Source organism: Hylobates moloch, unplaced genomic scaffold (assembly GCF_009828535.3).
Source record: "Hylobates moloch isolate HMO894 unplaced genomic scaffold, HMol_V3 SCAFFOLD_1, whole genome shotgun sequence".
Taxonomy (NCBI): domain Eukaryota; kingdom Metazoa; phylum Chordata; class Mammalia; order Primates; family Hylobatidae; genus Hylobates; species Hylobates moloch.
Window position 1 is genome coordinate 98,630,536 of NW_026652276.1, and position 20,285 is coordinate 98,650,820.

Sequence of the window (20,285 nt, forward strand, 5' to 3'; positions counted from 1 at the left end):
AACACTGTCCCTGCAGCACCAAGAACCAATGATATTGTACCCGCAAGTCAAAGTCTGTGTAGAGACCAGGCATGGTGGCTCACGCCTGTAATCCAAGCACTTTGGGAGGCTGAGACATGTGGATCACCTGAGGCCATGAGTTCAAGACCAGCCTGGTCAACATGGTGAAACCCCATCTCTACCAAAAATACAAAAATTAGCCCGGCATGGTGGCAGGCACCTATAGTCCCAGCTATTTGGCAGGAGAGGCAGGAAAATCACTGGAACCCAGGAGACGGAAGTTGCAGTGAGCCTAGATCACACCATTGCACTCCAGCCTGAGTGACAAGAGCAAAACTTCATCTCAAAAAAAAAAAAAAAAAAAGAAAGAAAAAGAAAAAGTCTGTCCAGATAGCTATAAGACCATTCTACTCTGTCTTGAAGGTTTTGCTTTAAGACCTTTTAAAAGGCAATTACTAAACAAATGTTCTTTATTTTTTATTATTTTTTTTGAGATGGAGTTTCACTCTTGTTGCCCAGGCTGGAGTACAATGGCTGGATCTCAGTTCACTGCAACCTCCGCCCTCCTGGGTTCAAGCAGTTCTCCTGCCTCAACCTCCCAAATAGCTGGGATTACAGGCATGCGTCACCATGCCCAGCTAATTTTTTGTATTTTTAGCAGAGACGGAGTTTCATTGTGTTGGCCAGGCTGGTCTCAAACTCCTGACCTCAGGTGATCCACCCGCCTTGGCCTCTCAAAGTGCTGGGCTTACAGGTGTGAGCCGCCATGCACGGCCTAAACAAATGTTCTTAGGAGATGAATTCCACATGGTTTTAAGATGCAAGTCGTTTATCTGAAGTTCAGATAGAGAAAGGTGAAAGTGTTGAACATTTTATTAATGTCAAGTTTTAAAAGCTTCACATTTGGGTTACACTAAGATAGAGGACTGCTGCTTCTTAAAGAAGTTATCCTTTAGCACTGGGTTGTTGATTTAGGAGTTATGGAGCTTGGCTATTTTTTTGCTAAGCATTCATAATCTATAAATTCATAATCTTGGTCTATGACTTGGCTCAGTAAAGTTAGGCTCTCATCTTCTTCCTTCAGGAGAGAACAGACACTGTTATACCTCCATGATTCTCAGCACATTATCACTGCACATTTGGCAAGATGCACCTTCTAACAAAATGGACCCTCTTAACCATGTTTAAGCAGGTAGCTCGGTAGCAATTAAGTATATTCACATTGTTGGGCAACCATCACCACCACCCATCTCTAGAACTTTTTCATCTTGCACAACTGAAGCTTTGTACCTATTGCATCAGGGGTCCCCAACCCCCCATCTGTGGCCTATTAGGAACTGGGCCACAGAGCAGAAGGTGAGCAGCAGGCTAGCAAGCGAAGCTTCATCTGTATTTACAGCCACTCCCCATCACTCGCATTACCACCTGAGCTCTGCCTCCTGTCAGATCAGCGGCAGCATTAGATTCTCATAGCAGCACAAATCCTATTGTGAACTGCGCATGCCAGGGAACCAGGCTGCATGCTCCTTATGAGAATCTAGTGCCTGATGATCTGTCACTGTCTCCCATCACCCCCAGATGGGATCATCTAGTTGCGGGAAAAGAGCTCAGGGTTCCCACTGATTCTGTATTACAATGAGCTGTATAATTAATTCATTATATATTACCATGTAATAATATAAAGTGCACAATAAATATAATGCTCTCGAATCATCCTGAAACCATCCCCTCACCCGCCAGCCTGTGGAAAATTTGTCTTTCACAAAAACTGGTCCCTAGTGTCAAAAAGGTTGGGATCACTGTAATCACTCCTCATTCCCTCCTCCACCCAGCACCTGGCAACCACCATTCTACTTTGTCTCTACGAATTTGATGACTCTAGGTACCATATCTAAGTGGAATTGCATAATATTTGTCCTTTTGTGAGTAGCTCATTTTTAAATGCAGTTTTGATAGACATAGAACACCATCCTGACAATGAGTTAAGCAAATGATGGGTATAGCTACTACTTCTAGTCCAGAAATCTTTACCCTGGAGTTCTTGGATCAAGCCCCAGGGATCAAACCCCCTTTAAAAGATAAGTCTCTCATTATTTATTTATTTTTTTTTGAGATGGAGTCTCGCTCTGTCACCCAGGCTGGAGTGCAGTGGCATGATTGTGGCTCACTACAACCTCTGCTTTCCGGGTTCAAGTGATTCTGCTGCCTCAGCCTCCTGAGTAGCTGGGATTACGGGCGCCCATCACCACACCTAGCTAATTTTTGTATTTTTAGTAGAGACGGGGTTTTGCCATGTTGGCCAGGCTGGTCTCGAACTCCTGACCTCAGGTGATCCACCCGCCTCAGCCTCCCAAAGTGCTGGGATTACAGGCATAAGCCACTGCAACCAGCTGAGCTTCTTATTTATGAGGTTTTCATAGGAACCATTAACCTGAAAAATGCTTATCACCATTATCACCATTCTAGGTCTGGTCTCCTTTGAGAGCATTTTTTTATTTTTTAAGACAGTCTCGTGCTGTTGCCCAGGTTGGAGTAGAGTGGCACAATCACAGCTCAAGCAATCCTCCCACTGTAGCCTCCCGCGTAACTGGGATTACAGGCACATGCCATTACACCTGACTAATTTTTGTATTTTTTTTGATATGGGGCCCTCGCTATGTTGCCCAGGCTGGTCTCAGAGCTCCTGGGCTCAAGCAATCCACCCACATTAGCTTCCCAAAGTGCTGCAATTATAGGCATGAGCTACCACACCTGGCTTGAGAGCTTTTTTTTTTCTTTTTTTGGAGATGGAGTTTTGCTCTGTTGCCCAGGCTGGAATATAGTGGGACAATCTCAGCTCACTGCAACCTCTGTTCTGGGGTTCAAGCAATTCTCCTGCCTCAGCCTCCTGAGTAGCTGGGATTATGGGCACAAACCACCACACCCAGCTAATTTTGTATTTTTAGTAGAGACAGGGCTTCACCATGTTGGCCAGGCTGGTCTTGAACTCCTAACTTCGTGATCTGCCTGCCTCGGCCTCCCCAAGTGTTAGGATTACAGACATGAACCACTGCTCCCAGCCGAGAGCATCTTCTTGGTCCCAAATCAAGATTAACTGCCCCAGCTAACCACACCATCCACCTGGTCATATTGATTGTATGGTCCTTTATTTTGCTGATAAGTCACCTTTGACACCTAAGAGAAGTATCACTCTATAAACTCCTAGCCCCATGTTGATCTGGTCATGAAATAAATGTGAGGTTGCCTTCCTCATATGAAAAATTTCTGATATAAGTGCAAATCAAACCACAATGAGATACCACTTTATACCCATGAGGATATCTATTACCGAAACACCTAGAAAATAACAAATGTTGACAAGGGTGTGGAGAAATTGGAATCCTCATGCATTGTTGGTAGGGATGTGAAATGGTACATCTACTGTGGAAAAGAGCGTGGTAGTTCTTCAAAAATTCAAAATGGAATTACCACATAATCTAGCAATTCCACTCTGGGTATATACTCCAAAGAATTGGGCCAGGCACGGTAGCACACACCTGTAATCTCGGCACTTTGGGAGGCCGAGATGAGTGGCTTGCTTGAGCTCAGGGTTTTAGACCAACCTGGGCAACATGGAGAAATCCCATCTCTACAAAAAAAAAAAAAAAAAAAATACAAAAGTTAGCTGCCAGCATGGTGGTGCATGCTTGTAGTCCCAGCTACGTGGGAGGATTGCTTGAGCCCAGGGAAGTCAAGGCTGCAGTGAACAATCGTTGCGGCCACTGCCTTCCAGCCTGGGTGACAGAGCAGGACCCTGTCTTAAAAAAAAAAAAAAAAATTGGAAGCAGGGACTCTAACAGGCTTACACACCCATGTTCATAGCAGTGTATTCACCATGGCGAAATGGTAGAAGAAAGTCACATGTCGATTGACAGGTAAATGAATAAATACAACGTGGCATATATATACATTCAATGGAGTATTATTCAGCCTTAAAAAGGAAAGCAATCCTGACATGCTACAACACGGATGAACCTTGAAGAAGGTATGCCAAGAGGAAATATATCAGTCACAAAAGTACAAATACTGTACAATTCCACTCATGAGGTCCCTAGAATAGTCAAATTCATAGAGACAGAAAGCAAAATGATGGTTACTAAAAGGGCTAGGGGAAAGGTGTGTTGGGGACTCTGTAGTGAACGGGTAGGGAGTTTCAGTTTGGGAAGATAAATACTGTTGTAGAGACGGGCTGGGCATGGTGGCTCACGCCTGTGATCCCAGCACTTTGGGATTACGCCGAGGTGGGTGGATCACTTGAGGCCAGGGGTTTGAGAACAGCCTGGCTAACATAGGGAAACCCTGTCTCTACTAAAGATTAGCTGGGCACCGTAGTACATCTCTCTAATCCCAGCTACTCGGGTCACTGAGGCTCAAGAATCAACTGAATCTGGGAGACAGAAGTTGCAGTGAGCTGAGATGGTGCCTCTGCCCTCCAGCCTGGGCAACAGAGTGAAATCATCTCAAAAAAAAAAAAAAAAAAAAAAAAAAGTCACTTTAGCATCAAATCCTCTCCCCTGCCATACCTTTCCCAAAAAGGAGACCAGTAAAGTGAAGTGTTAAGCCAGAGGCAGCGGGACAAGCTCCCACGGAATTAGAATAGCTTCTAGGCACCAAGAAGTCACTACTCAAAGATGACCCGATACAGCAGGGGTAGGCGAAACACATTAACTTCAGAGGATGTAGCAGGAGTGAAGCCCACCTGCCCAGTCACCTGCCACATGCAACAGCCCAGGCCCCGGCAGGGTGACCCTCTGCAGAGCTGCCCCACCAGGACCCCTGGACACTCCTCCGCGATCCTAAGCCACTTACCTCACCAAAGTGCTTCTCGATGATGTTCAAAGCCGACCGGCCAATTTGACGGTTCTCATGCAGCTGTAAAGCCTCAATTCTATCAATCCCGCCGAGTTCTTCTATCAGAAGACACAGGTTTTCCTTCTCAGACCGTTTCTCTGCCGCCTGTGACCAAGTACAAGGGGACATGAGACCCCCACCAGCAGGAGCCCTTGTGGGATGGGGCCTCTGCCAGCCCTCAAGGGAGCTGCCCCCAGTGGAAGCAGACCAAAGGCTACCATTCCAGAATGGATAGTTGCAATCTTCCCATTTCAGGTATCCACAATATATAGACACATATCATAACTATAGGGCCGGGTGCAGTGGCTCATGCCTGTAATCCCAGCACTTTGGGAGGCCGAGGCAGGTGGATCACTTGAGACTCTCTGCGCGTCTCAGGAGTCTGAGACCAGCCTGGCCAACATGGTGAAACCCTGTCTCTACTAAAAATACAAAAATTAGTTGGGCGTGGTGGCAGGTGCCTGTAATCCCAGCTACTCAGGAGGCTGAGGCACAAGAATTGCTTGAACCAGGAGGCAGAGGTTGCAGTGAGCTGACATTGCACCACTGCACTCCAGCCTGGATGACAGCAAAAGACTCAGTCTCAAAAAAAAAATTAATGAAGAAGATACACAGGGAAGACTCAGAAGATATCATAATTTTGTTAACATTTTGTGTGGAGACAAGATCTTGCTGCATTACCCAGATTAGTCTCCACCTCCTGGCCTCAAGCAATCCTCCTGCCTTGGCCTCCCAAAGTGCTGGGATTACAGGCATGAGCCACTGCATTTGGCCCGAATATCTTTTTTTTTTTTTTTTTTTTGAGACAGAGCCTCGCTCTATCGCCCAGGCTGGAGTGCAGTGGCATAATCTTGGCTCACTACACTCTCTACCTCCCAGGTTCCAGAGATTCTCCTGCCTCAATCTGAGGCAAGTTCCTGAGACTACAGGTACACGCCATGCCAGGCTAACTTTTTTGTATTTTTGTAGAGATGGGGTTTCGCCATGTTGGCCAGGCTGGGCTCGAACTCCTAACCTCAGGTGATCCTCTCGCCTCGGCCTCCCGAAGTGCTGGGATTACAAGTATGAGCCAATGCACTTGGCCCAAATATCTATTCTTTATCTGTGTCGTTTGCTCCAAGTTTCAGGGTATCATTGGGTTGAGTTTCAAATCTAGTCTTGACTCAGATTGTTCTTTAAGAAAATTACATTAAAAAGATGCTTAAGTGGGCTTCTAAAAGGAGCTCCCTGGTGTTACTTTGAAGCTTTTCAGATGGTTTTGTCACCTATAAAAGAACCTTAACTAAGATGGACACAGTGGCCCATTCCTGTAATCCCAGCACTTTGGGAGGCTGAGGTGAGAAGATAACTTGAGCCCAGGAGTTTGAGACCAGCGTGGGCAACATAGCAAGACCCCATCTCTGCTAAAAATACAAAAATTAGCTAGGTGTGGTAGCACAAGCCTGTAATCCCATCTACTTGGAAGGCTAAGGTGGGAGGATCACCTGAGTGTAGGAAGTTGAGGCTGCAGTGAGCTGAGATCACACCACTGCATTCTAGCCTGGGTGACAGAGTGAGATCCTGTTTCAAAATATATATAATTTATATTTTTATTTATTTATTTTTAGAGATAGACTCTTGCTCTGTTGCCCAAGCTGGAGTGCAGTGGCATGATCTCGGCTCACTGCAACCTCCACCTCCCAGGTTCAAGTGATTCTCATGCCTCAGCCTCCCGAATAGCTGGGATTACAGGCATGAGCCACCATGCCTGGCTAATTTTTTTTGTAGAGATGGGGTTTCACGATGCTGGCCAGGCTTGTCTTGAAGTCCTGACCTCAGGTGATCTGCATACCTCGGCCTCCCAAAGTGCTGGATTACAGGTGTGAGTCACCATGCCCAGCCAAAAAACAGTAATTTTTTAATAGGACCCTAACCAAATGAATCCAGCTAGCCTCCAAGATTGCCCTGATGATCCCTGACCCCTGGTGCTCAAACCCTGTGTAGTTCCCCACTCACACTGAATGGGGATGACCTGTGTAACCATTAGGATGTTGTGGAAGTGACAGACAGAATGTGACCTCCAAGGTCAGGTCATGAAGGACATTGAGGCCTTCACCTTGCTTTTAGACCCCTTACTCCATAGGAAGCCAGCTGTCACGATGTGAGGACACTCAGGCAGCCCAGTGGAGAAGGTCCACGTGTCCAAGTGACTTCCCAGCCATCGTGTGAGCCTCCTCGGAAGCCAATCCTCTTGACCAGGCACGGTGGCTCACACCTGCAATCCCAGCACTTTGGGAGGCTGAGGCGGGAGGATGACTTGAGCCCAGGAGTTAGAGAACAGCCTGGGCAACATAGCAAGACCCTTTCTCTACTAAAAATACAAACATTGGCCAGGCGTGGTAGCATCTGGCTGTAGTGTCAGCGATTCAGGTGGCTGAGGTGGGAGGATTGCTTGAGCCCGGGAGATCAAGGCCGCAGTGAGCTAGGATCACAGCACTCCAGCGTGGGTGGCAGAGCAGAGATCCTATCTCTCTGTCTGTCTCTGTCTCTCTCTGTGTCTCTGTCTCTCTCTGTGTCTCTGTCTTGTCTCTGTCTCTCTCTGTGTCTCTGTCTCTCTCTGTGTCTCTGTCTGTCTCTGTGTCTCTGTCTCTGTGTCTCTGTGTCTCCATCTCTCTGCGCATCTCTCTCTCTGCGCGTCTGTCTCTCTGCGCGTCTGTCTCTGTGTGTCTGTCTCTCTCCCTGTCTCTGTGTCCATCTGTCTCCGTCTCTCTCCATCTCTGTCCGTCTCTCTCTCCGTCTCTCTCTCTCTGTCCATCTCTCTCTCTCCATCTCTGTCCATCTCTGTCTCCGTCTCTGTCCATCTCTCTGTCTCCGTCTCTGTCCATCTGTCTCTCCGTGTGTCTCTCTCTCTCCGTCTGTGTGTCTCTCTCCGTCTGTGTGTCTCTCTCTCTCTGTGTGTCTCTCTCTCTGTGTGTGTCTCTCTCCCTGTGTGTGTGTGTCTCTCTCCGTGTGTGTGTGTGTCTCTCTCCGTGTGTGTGTCTCTCTCCGTGTGTGTCTCTCTCCATGTGTGTGTGTCTCTCTCCGTCTGTGTCTCTCTCCGTCTGTGTCTCTCTCCGTCTGTCTCTGTCTCTGTCTGTCTGTCTCTTTCGCTGTCTCTGTCTCTATAAAGACAGCTATAGTCACTCCCCACCCTGAACTATTAGTGACTGCCCCTTTATCTGATTTACTTTATCAATTACTCCCTACCTGATGTGTCTGTCCTCCGTCTCTCCCCTCATACATAATGTCCATTACAGCAGGGACTTTGCACTGTCATAGTCTGAGCATCTGATAAAATATCTGGCACATAGACATTTGTTTGAGAAAACGAAGACCATGGTCCTTCGAGATGGCTCTTTTTGTGTTTATCCACAGGACACATGGACAGAGGAGGGTGGAGGTATTGGGGGAAGAGAAATAATCCAACTTGGGTTTTGTTTGAGACGGAGTCTGGCTCTGTCGCCCAGGCTGGAGTGCAGTGGCACCATCTTGGCTCAGCTGCAACCTCTGCCTCCCGGGTTTCAAGTGATTCTCCCACCTCAGCCTCCCGAGTAGCTGGGATACAGACGTGCACTACCATTCCCAGCTAATTTGACGGGGTTTCACTATGTTGGCCAGGCTGGCCTCAAACTCCTGACCTCAGGTGATCCACCCGTCTCGGCCTCCCAAAGTGCAACTTGAGTTTTAAGAGCCACATTAAATGCCTGTATCCAGTTGGAGACAGCTACTTACGAACCAACCTGTTCAGAACGGCTCACCTGGAGGATGCAAGAGATGACATCAAGGATGATGAGAACAATTTTAACATCCGGGGCAGTGAGCAGATTCACCAGTGGCTCCAGGACCCCAGAGTGGACGAGCTGGATCAGCTGATCCATGGTGGCCCCTGTTGCAAAGTTCGCCACTGTCCAGACAGCCTCTTTCTGGACTTTAAATTCTCCCTGCAGAACAAGAACGTTTACATTCTCTACAGATCCTCGAGAACCTAAATATAAGACACCAACTTGGTTCACTTTCTAGGGAGGCTGGTGACAGCCAGGACTGCATGTACAATTTACACAGAATGCCTTGGCTACCTGCCTCCAGCTCTTTCTTCCCCCCTCACTCTGTCGCCCAGGCTGTAGTGCAGTGGCGCGATCTCAGCTCACTGCAATCTCTACCTCCCAGGTTCAAGCGATTCTCCTGCCTCAGCCTCCTGAGTAGCTGGGACTACAGGCATGTGCTACCACAGCTAGCAAATTTTTTGTATTTTTAGTAGAGACGGGTTTCACCATGTTGGCCAGGATGGTCTCGATCTCTTGACCTCATGATGCACCTGCCTCGCTCAGCCTCCCAAAGTGCTGGGATTATAGGCACTCACCACCACACCCAGCTAATTTTTGTATTTTTAGTACAGACGGAGTTTCACCATGTTGGCCAGGATGGTCTCGAACTCCTGACCTCAAGTGATCCTCCCATCTCGGCCTCCCAAACTGTTGGGATTATAGGCACGAACCCCGTGCCCGGCTCCTGCCTCTAGTTCTTGGTCAGAAGATGGCATCTTTGGAAAGCCAAGGAGGAGGCAGGAGACTCAGGTGGGGTCTTAGAGGGAAACTCTAAGACCAAATAGGCTCATTTGCCCACATTAGGCTACAGGGAAAAAATGAAACTGACATTAACCAATTCAGGTAATCTACATAGACTAGGAGTTATGCTTGGGGTTTTAGATGACAGTGGCCTATGTCTGCATTTCTAGTCTTTCTGATCTAGTAAAGCTTTGGCCAAGAAGCTGTAAGGCTGGGCACACAGATACAACCTAAGGGACCAAGCCAGCCCAGAGGTGACAGAGAAAGACCATTGAAATATCATTCAGGTCGGGCACGGTGGCTCACACCTGCAATCCCAGCACTTTGGGAGGCCGAGGCAGGCAGATTGCCTGAGCTCAGGTGTTAGAGACTAGTCTTGGCAACATGGTGAAACCCTGTCTCTACTAAAATACAAAAAAATTAGCCGGGCGTGGAGGTGTGCACCTATAATCCCAGTTAATCAGGAGGCTGAGGAAGGAGAATCACTTGAACCAAGGAGGCAGAGGTTTCAGTGAGCCGAAATTGTCCCACTGCACTCCAGTCTGGGTGACAGAGCGAGACTCCATCTCCAAAAAAATAAAAAATAAGAAATAATTGCTCAATAAATCTTTGTATTTATAAAATGCACTTGGCCAGAGATACAGGAGGAATTTATCTTCTATTCTTCTATTCCTGGGTAGGATTTATTCCCATTTTATGGCTGAGGAAAACTGACCTCAGTGTAAAAAAACAAAACAAATAACTTATGGCTCCAAGCAAGTTATAGTTCAAAAGATACCACTTGAAATATGTTCTTTGATTCATAACTAGATGTTTCTCACTAGACTATGTACAGATTTACAGAGGCGTGCAGGACCAGAAGTACTGAACAGATTGGAAGATGCTATAATTTGGGCAACACACCTGGTCTTTCTCTCTTGCCTAGCTTGTCATACTTGGTGCACCCTGGGAACTCACTACCCAGCCTGAGAACAGGAACACCGCCAGTAGCTTCTCCTCAACCCCATGAGACTCCACCTGCCTCCCCACCCCCAGCCCAAGGTAACCACTCCTGACTATAGATGGTTTAAACATAGCTCATTCCTTTAAAGGTGGCAAAAAGAAAAATGCCAAGGATAGTCATTGCTCCTGCAAAAGGGGAGTACAAATCAGGAGAAATAACGAAGTTTTTTTTGTTCTTGTTTTTTTGAGACAGTTTTACTCTTGCTGCCCAGGCTGGAGTATAGTGGCGCAATCGCGGCTCACTGCAACCTCCACCCCCCAGGTTCAAGTGATTCTCCTGTCTTAGCCTCCCAAGTAGCTGGGATTACAGGCACCCACTACCACACACCTGGCTAATTTTTTGTGTTTTTAGTAGAGATGGGGTTTCACCACGTTGGCCAGGCTGGTATCGAACTCCTGATCTCAGGTGATCCACGTGCCTTGGCCTCCCAAAGTGCTGGGATTATGGGCTTAAGCCACTGTGCCTGCCCTCAACTTTTTTTTTTTTTTTTTTTTTTTTTTTTTTTTTTTTTTTTTTTTTTTGAGGCAGGGTCTCACTGTGTCACACAGGCTACAGTGCAGTGGTGTGATCCTAGCTCACGGCAGCCTTGACCTCCCGGGCTCAATTGATCCTCCTACCTTAGCCTCCCAAATAGCTGGGACTACAGGCATATGCCACCAAGCCTGGCTAATTTTTGTATACATATATTTTTTGTAGAGAGAGAGTTTCACCACATTGAGTTCAGGCATTTGAGACCAGCCTGGGCAATCTATCCATCTGACTGGGCCTCCCAAAATGTTGGAATTACAGCCATGAGCCACTGCACTCAGCCTGCTTTATTGTATTTCTACGTTTAGATTAGAATTTTGTTGACATGACCACTTTAATCAATTTAACTTGCCTTTCCTTCAGTGTATGGTATCACCATAGCATGATATGCTTTTCCTCCTAAAAATAAAAGCTCCACCCTCTTTTGGTAGAGAGAGAATAGATGGCACATTCTTTCACCACCGCTTAGACATAAGTCAATATTTACTAGCTCAAGAGCTTTCTGGATGTTTGAGCCATGGGGTCACCTTGTCATTGAATAATGCTTGTTCCGTCTTCCAAATCTTTAATGGGTTCTTCAGAATGGAACGCCCCCTTCCTTTTTTTCAGGCAGAGCTAGGACTCTGAGGTTTCAGAGCTCTGCTGTGATATCAATTTGCTTCTGCACCTGTGTCTGGATTCCTGAAGGAGTTCAACTCAGGGCTATTGGAAAGTAGTCCTTTGCCATGGTTGCTGTGTGTGCCACTTACGTTTTTTAGCAGAGCCACCAAGGGAGGCAAGACGTCGTAGGCAAGCAGCTGTTGGATGTGGTGACAAGGCCCCGCTGCTACGTTGCTCAGGGCCCAGGCTGCCTCCTTCTGGATGGAGGGCTTGTTGTGTTGCAGGAGCTGGGGGAGCACGTTCAGCATGCCTGCGTCGATGGCCATCTGCGTCTGCTCATCTGTGCCCGTGACAATGTTCCCCACGGTGCGGAGAGAAGGGGTCTGGAAGAGCAAGGCTAGAAGTCTAAGTATTTCAAGTCTATCCCAGGAGAAGGCAACAATCACACCAAGTTCTGTTCTCTCCCAAACATTGTCATGCTATAGCTGATGGTTGTCTGGAAGCCTGTGAACAGGAATTGTATCTGTGATCATTATTTATTCAATTCATCCATGGCCTTTTTTTTTTTTTTTTAAATAAAGAGACAGGGTCTTTCCTGTTACCCAGCCTGGAGTGCATGATCATAGCTCACTGCAGCCTTCAACTCTTGGGCTCAAGTGATCCTCCTTCCCCAGCCTCCCAAGTATCTGGGACTATACGGATGTGCCACCATGCCCGGATAATTTTTAAGATTTTTGTAGAGACAGGGGTCTTACTATGTTGTCCAGGCTGGTCTCAAGTGATCCTGCCTTGTCTTCCCAAAGTGCTGGGATTAGAATCATGAGCCACTGTGCCTGGCCCATGGATGTTTAAAGGTGATTTAAAGGAACTTTCCTGCTTCCCACTTGTTTGGCTCAAGTGGGACAGAAATACCCAAGAAATACCTTTATTGAGAAATGCTGCTGTTCTCATATGCTTTCAATTTCATCATCAAATGCTAAATTGACGATAGGTTTTTGTTTTTTGTTTTTTTTTTTGTTTTTTGAGACAAGGTCTTGCTGTTGCCCAGGCTGGAGTACAGTGGTACGATTTTGGCTCACTGTCACTGCAACCTCTGCCTCCTGGGTTCAAGCAATTCTCCTGCCTCAGCCTCCTGAGTAGCTGGGATTACAGGTGTGTACCACTATGCCTGGCTAATTTTTGTATTTTTAGTAGAGACGGGTTTCACCATGTTGCCCAGGCTTGTCTCGAACTCCTGACCTCAAGTGATCTGCCCAACTCGGCCTCCCAAAGTGCTGGGATTATAGACATGAGCTACTGCGCCCAGTGACTATACTCTTTATCGTATAATAATGACTGAATTAGTATTTATCATCAGTTTCAAGCGTGTTGCATATTTAATTGGAGATAATGAGATCTCAATGACATTTCCTGGTGTGATCAGGAAGCCCTCCGTGATGACTCAGAAGATCCCCAGGACAGGTCTACGACTGGGCTCAAAACAACAACTCTCCTACAATAGCGGACTATGGCTTTATTCAGATTTCTCTGTACTGTAGTGGCAGCCCCAGTAAAGCCCAGCAACAGTTCTAGAATTTTCCTAGCCTATTAGGCTGCTTACCTGATACCAAAGTGAGAGGTAGAAGTGGTACTTCAGGCCAGTCATGGCCTTACCAGGGCAGCTCCAAATGGGCCCCAGAACCCCGGGGTAAGCAACTTCTTAGAGAATTTACTTCTCCACTTTGGGAGGCCGAGGCAGATGGATCACTTGAGTCCAGGAGTTTGAGACCAGCCTGGCCAACATGGTGAAACCCTGTCTTTACTAAAAATACAAAAATTAGCTGGGTGTGGTGGTGCACACCAGCTACTTGGGAGGCTGAGGCAGGAAAATTGCTTGAACCCAGGAGACAGAGGTTGCAGGGAGCCAAGATTGTGTCACCGCACTCTGGCCTAGGCAACAGATTAAGGACTTTGTCAAAAAAAAAAAAAAAAAAAAAAAGCAACAACAACAACAAAAATTGCTTGTCTTATCTCATCCTCTCCATGCCCCTAGCACTATCCCGAAACCAACTCGACATCTGAGAAGTCCTATGCTAATCTCAAAATAGATGATCACTAAGGCTGCAGAATATGCAGTGTTAGGCAAAAGATTAAGAAAATAAAGAGCAGACAGCATAGAGACATCTTCAATATAATGCACCCACATTTCAAAGCAGTATATGATGTAGGTGACATGTTTAATAACATAGCAAAGCGGCAGGGCAGGGCACAGTGGCTCATGCCTGTAACCCCAGCACTTTGGGAGGCTGAGGTGGGCAGATCACCTGAGGTCAAGAGTTCAGGACCAGCCTGGCCAACCTGGTGAAACTCTGTCTCTACTAAAAATACAAAAATCAGCTGGGCGTAGTGGTAGTGGGTGCCTGTGATCCCAGCTACTCAGGAGGCTGAAGCAGGAGAATTGCTTGAACTTGGGAGGTGGAGGTTGCAGTGAGCCAAGATTGCACTCCAGCCTGGGTGACAGAGAGACTCCATCTCACACACACACACACAAAAAACCTAGAAAAGCAATTAGTAATGGTTTTACTTGCTTTCTGCCTATATCTGAGCTAGTCTAAGAGAACAAACTGGGGAGAAGATAATGGGTTTTTTTTTTAATCCCCAGAGTCTCACTCTGTCACTCTGGCTGGAGTACAGTGTGCCATCATAGCTCACTGCATCCTCAAACTTCTGGGCTCAATAAATTCTCCCAACTCTGCCTCCCCAGTAGCTGAGACTACAGGTATGCACCACCACACCCAGCTAATTTTTTTTTTTTTTTTTTTTTTGAGATGGAATCTCACTGTTACCCAGGCTGGAGTGCAGTGGCACGATCTCAGCTCACTGAAACCTCCACCTCCTGGGTTCAAGGAATTCTCCTGCCTCAGCCTCCCGTGTAGCTGGAATTACAGCTGTGCGCCACCACACTCAGCTAATTTTTTTGTGTTTTTACAAAGAAATTTTTGTATTTTTGTATTTTTACAGCTGTGAGCCACCGTGTCTGGCTTTTTTTTTTTTTTTTTTTTTTTTAAAAAAAGCTGAGGCCAGGCACGGTGGCTCATGCCTGTAATCCCAGCACTGTGGGAGACCGAGGTGGGCAGATCAAAAGGTCAGGAGATCGAGACCATCCTGGCTAACATGATGAAACCCCATTTCTACTAAAAATACAAAAATTAGCTGGGTGTGGTGGGGGGCGCCTGTAGTCCCAGCTACTCGGGAGGCTGAGGCAGGAGAATGGCGCGAAACTGGGAGGTGGAGCTTGCTGTGAGCAGAGATCACGCCACTGCACTCCAGCCTGGGCGACAAAGTGAGACTCTGTCTCAAAAAAAAAAAAAAAACAACAACAACAAAAAAAAACCAAAACAAAGGAGATGGGGTCTCACTATGTTTCCCAGGCTGGTCTCGAACTCTTGGCCTCAAGTAATCTGCCTGCCTCAGCCTCCCAAAATGTTGGATGACAGGCGTGAGTTAGTATACCCAGTGGAATTTTCTTTTATACTTGTATAAGAAATTCAGATGTTATGATGAGCTTATACGCCCATTCAGTGTAAGTCAATTTGCTGAAGTCTACACATATGGACTGCTAGAAGGAGACAGTGTATGAATAGTTCACTGGATGGTGGGATTATAAGTAATTTATTTCACTTGGTACTTTTCTTTTTCTAGTTATCCAGTTAAGAAAAAGTGTTACTTAACACCCACTAAGATTTGACATCAAAATAGATTCAAACTTTTGGCCACAGAGTAGCAAAGATGGGCAGGCACGGTGGCTCACGCCTCTAATCCTAGCCGTTTGGGAGGCCGAGGCAGGAGGATCACCTGAGGTCAGGAGTTTGAGACTAGCCTGGCCAACATGGTGAAACCCTGTCTCTACTAAAAATACAAAATGAGCCAGGCATGGTTGTGGGCACCTATAATCCCAGCTACTCGGGAGGCTGAGACAGGAGAATCACTTGAACCCGGGAGGCAGAGGTTGCAATGAGCTGAGATTGTGCCACTGCATTCCAGCCCGGGTGACAGAGCAAGACTCTGTCTCAAAAAAAAAAAAAAAAAAAAGAATAGCAAAGACCAGGGAAATGCAGATGACAAGCCTTGCCCCAGAACCTGCTAAAGTGACTATGACCCAAGGACTCAAATCTGCAGGGCCCGGGATTACATTTACCAAGACACTGAGTTCTGAGCTGGTCATGAGCACTACCAGCCTGGGCAGGACCCCCGTGTCAACCACTTGGCCGATGCGCTTATTGGAGCCGTCGGTGAGGTAGGACAGTGCCCAGCAGGCGTCTGAGAGAACCTCGCTGTCCTGGTGCTGCAGGAGGTGAAGGAGGGCCGGCAGTATCTGTTTCACCGCAGTGTCGCAAGGGTATGGGTTCTTGTTTCGGCACAGATTCGACAAGGTCCACGTGATGTTCCGCAGAAATGTGATCTGTAACAAAGAGACTGCCTCCAGCATTGGGTGCAAAGGAGAGAAAATGCAAACAGCAGTGTGTTCTTACCATTTCCAATCAATATCATAGATCAGTATGAACCAGAGCTCGTTAAAATTTTATTATTTTCAGACAGCCTTGCTCTGTCACCCAGGCTGGAGTGCGGTGATGCAATCTTGGCTCACTGCAACCTCTGCCTCCCGGATTCAAGTGATTCTCCTGCCTCTCTCTCCTGAGTAGCTGGGATTACAGGTGCCCGCCACCACACACGCCCAGCTAATTTTTGTATTTTTAGTAGAGACAAGGTTTCACCATGTTGCCCAGACTGGTCTCGAACTCCTGACCTCAAGTGATCTGCCGGTCTCGGCCTCCCAACGTGCTGGGATTACAGGGGTGAGCCATTGTGCCCAGCTGAACCAGCGCTTTTGAACTTCAAATAGAAATGTGTTCTAGGCAGTGATGTGTATTAGGGACACAGAACAAGATTTGTATTTCACATTCCAATGTTAGATGGAGGTTTCCTTGTGTCTTTCAAAATGTCCTTTCCCATTTGATTGATGACCTAATTTCATTTTTCACTGACAACAAGATCAAGCAGGAGTTACTTGGTCTTCCCACTGGTCTAAAACACTACTGGCATGTCATCTCCAGATTTCTAATCTTCTAATTGAGAATCAGTCTTTCTACTCTGCCTCTGGATCCCATCCCTTTTGGCCTTTTATTATTAGTTTTAGTTTTAGTAGAGACAGGGGTCTTGCTATGTTGCTCAGTCTGGACTTCAACTCCTGGGCTCAAGTGATCTGCCTACCTCCGCCTCCCAAAGTGATGATAGGCCTGAGTCACCACACCTGGCCCTTACTTTTTGCCTTTAACGATTCTGCCCAGAATCATCCCTGTCCCCAAATCACTCCCACCAGTAAGGAAACATACCCTGGGACTGTCAGCCCCTCCCCTTCCACCCCTTTCAGCCATCACCCCACTTCTGTCTTTCAGAGTCTACCCTCAGAGAGGCATCTACATTCACTGTCTACCTCCCAGATTCCCAATTGTTGGGGTTTTTTGTTTGTTGAGACAGGGTCTCACTCCAGACTGCAGTGCAGTGCCGTGATCATAGCTCACTACAGCCTCAACCTCCCAGGCCCAAGCGATCTGCCTACTTCTGCCTCCTGAGTAGCTGTGGCTACAGGCATGCTTTTTGGAGAGGAAGGTCTTGCTATGTTGCCCAGGCTGCTCTCAAACTCCTGGGCTCAAGGGATCCTCCCACCTTGGCCTCCCAAAGTGCTGGCATTACAGACATGAGCACCTGGCCTCCAATTGTTCTTCAGGCCATTCTAGTCATGTTTCTAACCCTTCTTTGGTGTTAGAGATGGGAATCAGCTCCTTCCAAGTCACCAAACTCAGCAGCTGCTTCTTGGTCCTAAAGTTACTGTCCCTCTCAGCTGTGGTTAGTAGTCAGCCCTTCCCTTTCGAATGAGCTCTTGGCCAGGTGTGGTGGCTCACACCTGTAATCCCAGCACTTTGGGAGGCCAAGGCAGGTAGATCATGAGGTCAGGAGTTCAAGACCAGCCTGGCCAAGATGGTAAAACCCCGTCTCTACTAAAAACACAAAAATTAGCCAGGCATGGTGGCATGTGCCTATAATCCTAGCTACTCAGAAAGCTGAAGCAGGAGAATCGCTTGAACCCAGGAGGCGGAGGTTGCAGTGAGCTGAGATTGCACCACTGCACTCCAGCCTGGTGACAGAGCAAGACTCGGTCTCAAAAAAAAAAAAAAAAAAGCATAAAAAAAAAGAAAGCTCTACTTGGCAACTGTGACACCAAACCTGGTTTTCTATGGCCAAATTAGCTGTTTCTACTCAGTCTTTTTGGCAGGCTCTGCCTGACTTTAGAACCTTAGAGCCCACAGGACTGGGTCCTAGGCTCTCCTCACACTCTAGGTCAGGGGTTGGCAAACTTTTTCTGTAAAGGGCCAGATTGCAAACATTTTTAGCTTGTGGCTTCTGTGGCAATAACAACTGCCCTTGTAGCCCAGGCAGTATGTAAATGAGTGGGCTGCATGCCAGTAAAACTTTTTTTTTTTTTTTTTTTGGAGACAGGGTCTCACTCCGTCACCCAGGCTGGAGTGCAGTGGTGCAATCACAGCTCACTGCAGCCTCAAACTCGAGCAATCCTCTCGCCTTGGCTTCCCAAGTAGCTGGGACTACAGACATGCGCCACCATGCCCAGCTTGATAAAACTTTATTGACAAAGCAAGTGGCCAGCCAGGTCAGGTTTGTGACCCCTGGCCCCAGCTGACCTTGCCTGGCTGGATGACATATACACATATGTCATCTAGCAGGGCACATCTGTCAATCCAACTCTGCTGCAATGGTGTCTCTAACTCGCCTCAACTTCATGCCTGCTACAAAAGCTCCAATTTCTTTTTTTCCTGCACTTTTCCCCTTTCTCTAGGAAGACAATCATCTGAACTATCTAACCTGAAACCTAGGGGCATCCTGGCTTCTTGCCGTCTCCCTTTCATGTCTAGGACGGCTACGTCCCAGACCCACCTGCTTCACCCTCTCTGCTATATAATTTTTTTTTTTGAGATGGAGCCTTGCTCTGTCACCAGGCTGGAGTGCAGTGGTGCGATCTCAGCTCACTGCAACCTCCGCCTCCCAGGTTCAAGCGATTCTCCTGCCTCAGCCGCCCGAGTAGCTGGGACTACAGGCGCCCACCATCATGCCTGCCTAGTTTTTTTTAGTAGAGCTAGGATTTCGCCATATTGGTCAGGCTGGTCTTGAACTCCTGACCTCAGGTGATCCACCCGCCTCAGCCTCCCAAAGTGTTGGGATTACAAGTGTGAGCCACTGTTCCCAGCTGAAGGTTTTGAACATAGTCCTCTGGCTTCTCTTTTTTTTTTTTTTTTTTTTTGAGGCAAATCTAGAACCCAGTTCCTAAACCAGAAGTCCTCTTCAATCAACCACAATCAACTAACCTTGACTCTAAGCCTCAAAAGAAGATCCTGTTCCCCATGAACAGAACTGGTGAGCCATTAACCCATTTATGCCAGAGGTTGCAAATTTTTGTGTGTGAAAAATCAGACATTGGCGATGACCTTGAGCAGTAGGATATAAATAACTCCCACAAGCTTAGCGTTCCAATAATGGAACACTAGGCATATATGCTAAACTGTGACCCTAGAATGGAGATTTCAGTCATCTATTTTGCAAGATGGTAAGCTTGTAGGCCTCTTCCAATGCCTCAAAGAGAAGTATCAGTGCTACTGGCCCCTAAAGACAGAGCTGAGTCAATCTTTACCTAAAATGATACTTAGTCCTAAGCTTTGCTATTATTAGTTTATTTAGAGACAGAGTCAATCTGTCACCCAGGCTGGAATGCAGTGGTGTGATCTTGGCTCTCTGCAGCCTCCATCTCCTGGGCTCAAGCAATCCTCCCACCTCAGCCTCCTGAGTAGCTGAGACTACAGGTGTCCACCACCATTCTCAGCTAATTTTTTTATTTTTAGAAGCATGGTCTCACTATGTTGCCCAGGCTGGTTTTGAACTCTTGGTGTCAAGTGATCCTTCTGTCTTGGCCTAGCAAGCACTGTAATCACAGACATGAGCCACCATGCCCAGCCCTGAGCCTTGTTTATGAGGTCCTAAGAGGCCAGGCAGCAGCCACATGATCTAGCATTGATTTGAAGTACGTCCCAATTTCCCGACATTAGAATTTGTTATTTAACAAGGTTCTCTCTCATTTAAAGACATTCACTTGGCCTGGTACTGTGGCTCATGTCCATAATCCCAGAACTTTGAGATGCCAAGGTAGGAGGATTGCTTGAGGCCAGGAGTTCCAGACCAGCCTGGGCAGAATGGTGAGGCTCCATCTTTATTAAGATTATTTTAAAATTTTAATTCAAAAAAAAAGAGAAAGAAAGAGACACTTACCGGTAGGGTGGGTGAAATCAAGGCTAGCAGATGCGGGATGGCATTGCTTGTGATGACGTTATCTCTGAACTCTGGGCCGTCACCTACAAATAGATCAGAATGTGACATTCAGAGAGAGAACAAAGACAATCCTCAAGTGGGAGACTAATTTTTTTAGAGTGTGCAAAGGGCAAGAGACAAAAACTCATTCCCAGATTTAGTAAGTAGGTAGTATAGCCACGTACTAAATTCTGGATCTCTGGCGTGGCTGGTGGGGGGACAGTCCTGATGTAATAGGCAGGCATCGCATGGCAGCAGCTGCTAGAAGC

At 47.0% G+C, this 20,285-nt stretch overlaps 1 protein-coding gene across 1 annotated transcript in view; it reads right to left on the reverse strand.

The window, feature by feature from the left end:
• Positions 1 to 855: 855 nt before the first annotated feature.
• Positions 856 to 20,285, reverse strand: part of KPNA7 (karyopherin subunit alpha 7) — a 34,308-nt gene continuing 14,878 nt past the window's right edge. The window contains exons 6-11 of the mRNA XM_032753397.1: positions 19,978 to 20,060; positions 15,782 to 16,045; positions 11,754 to 11,987; positions 8,667 to 8,849; positions 4,849 to 4,995; positions 856 to 1,078 (exon numbers count right to left, since the gene is read on the reverse strand). Coding sequence (XP_032609288.1) covers positions 992 to 1,078; positions 4,849 to 4,995; positions 8,667 to 8,849; positions 11,754 to 11,987; positions 15,782 to 16,045; positions 19,978 to 20,060 — 998 coding nt within the window. The 3' untranslated portion in view covers positions 856 to 991. The remainder of the gene's footprint in view (positions 1,079 to 4,848; positions 4,996 to 8,666; positions 8,850 to 11,753; positions 11,988 to 15,781; positions 16,046 to 19,977; positions 20,061 to 20,285) is intronic.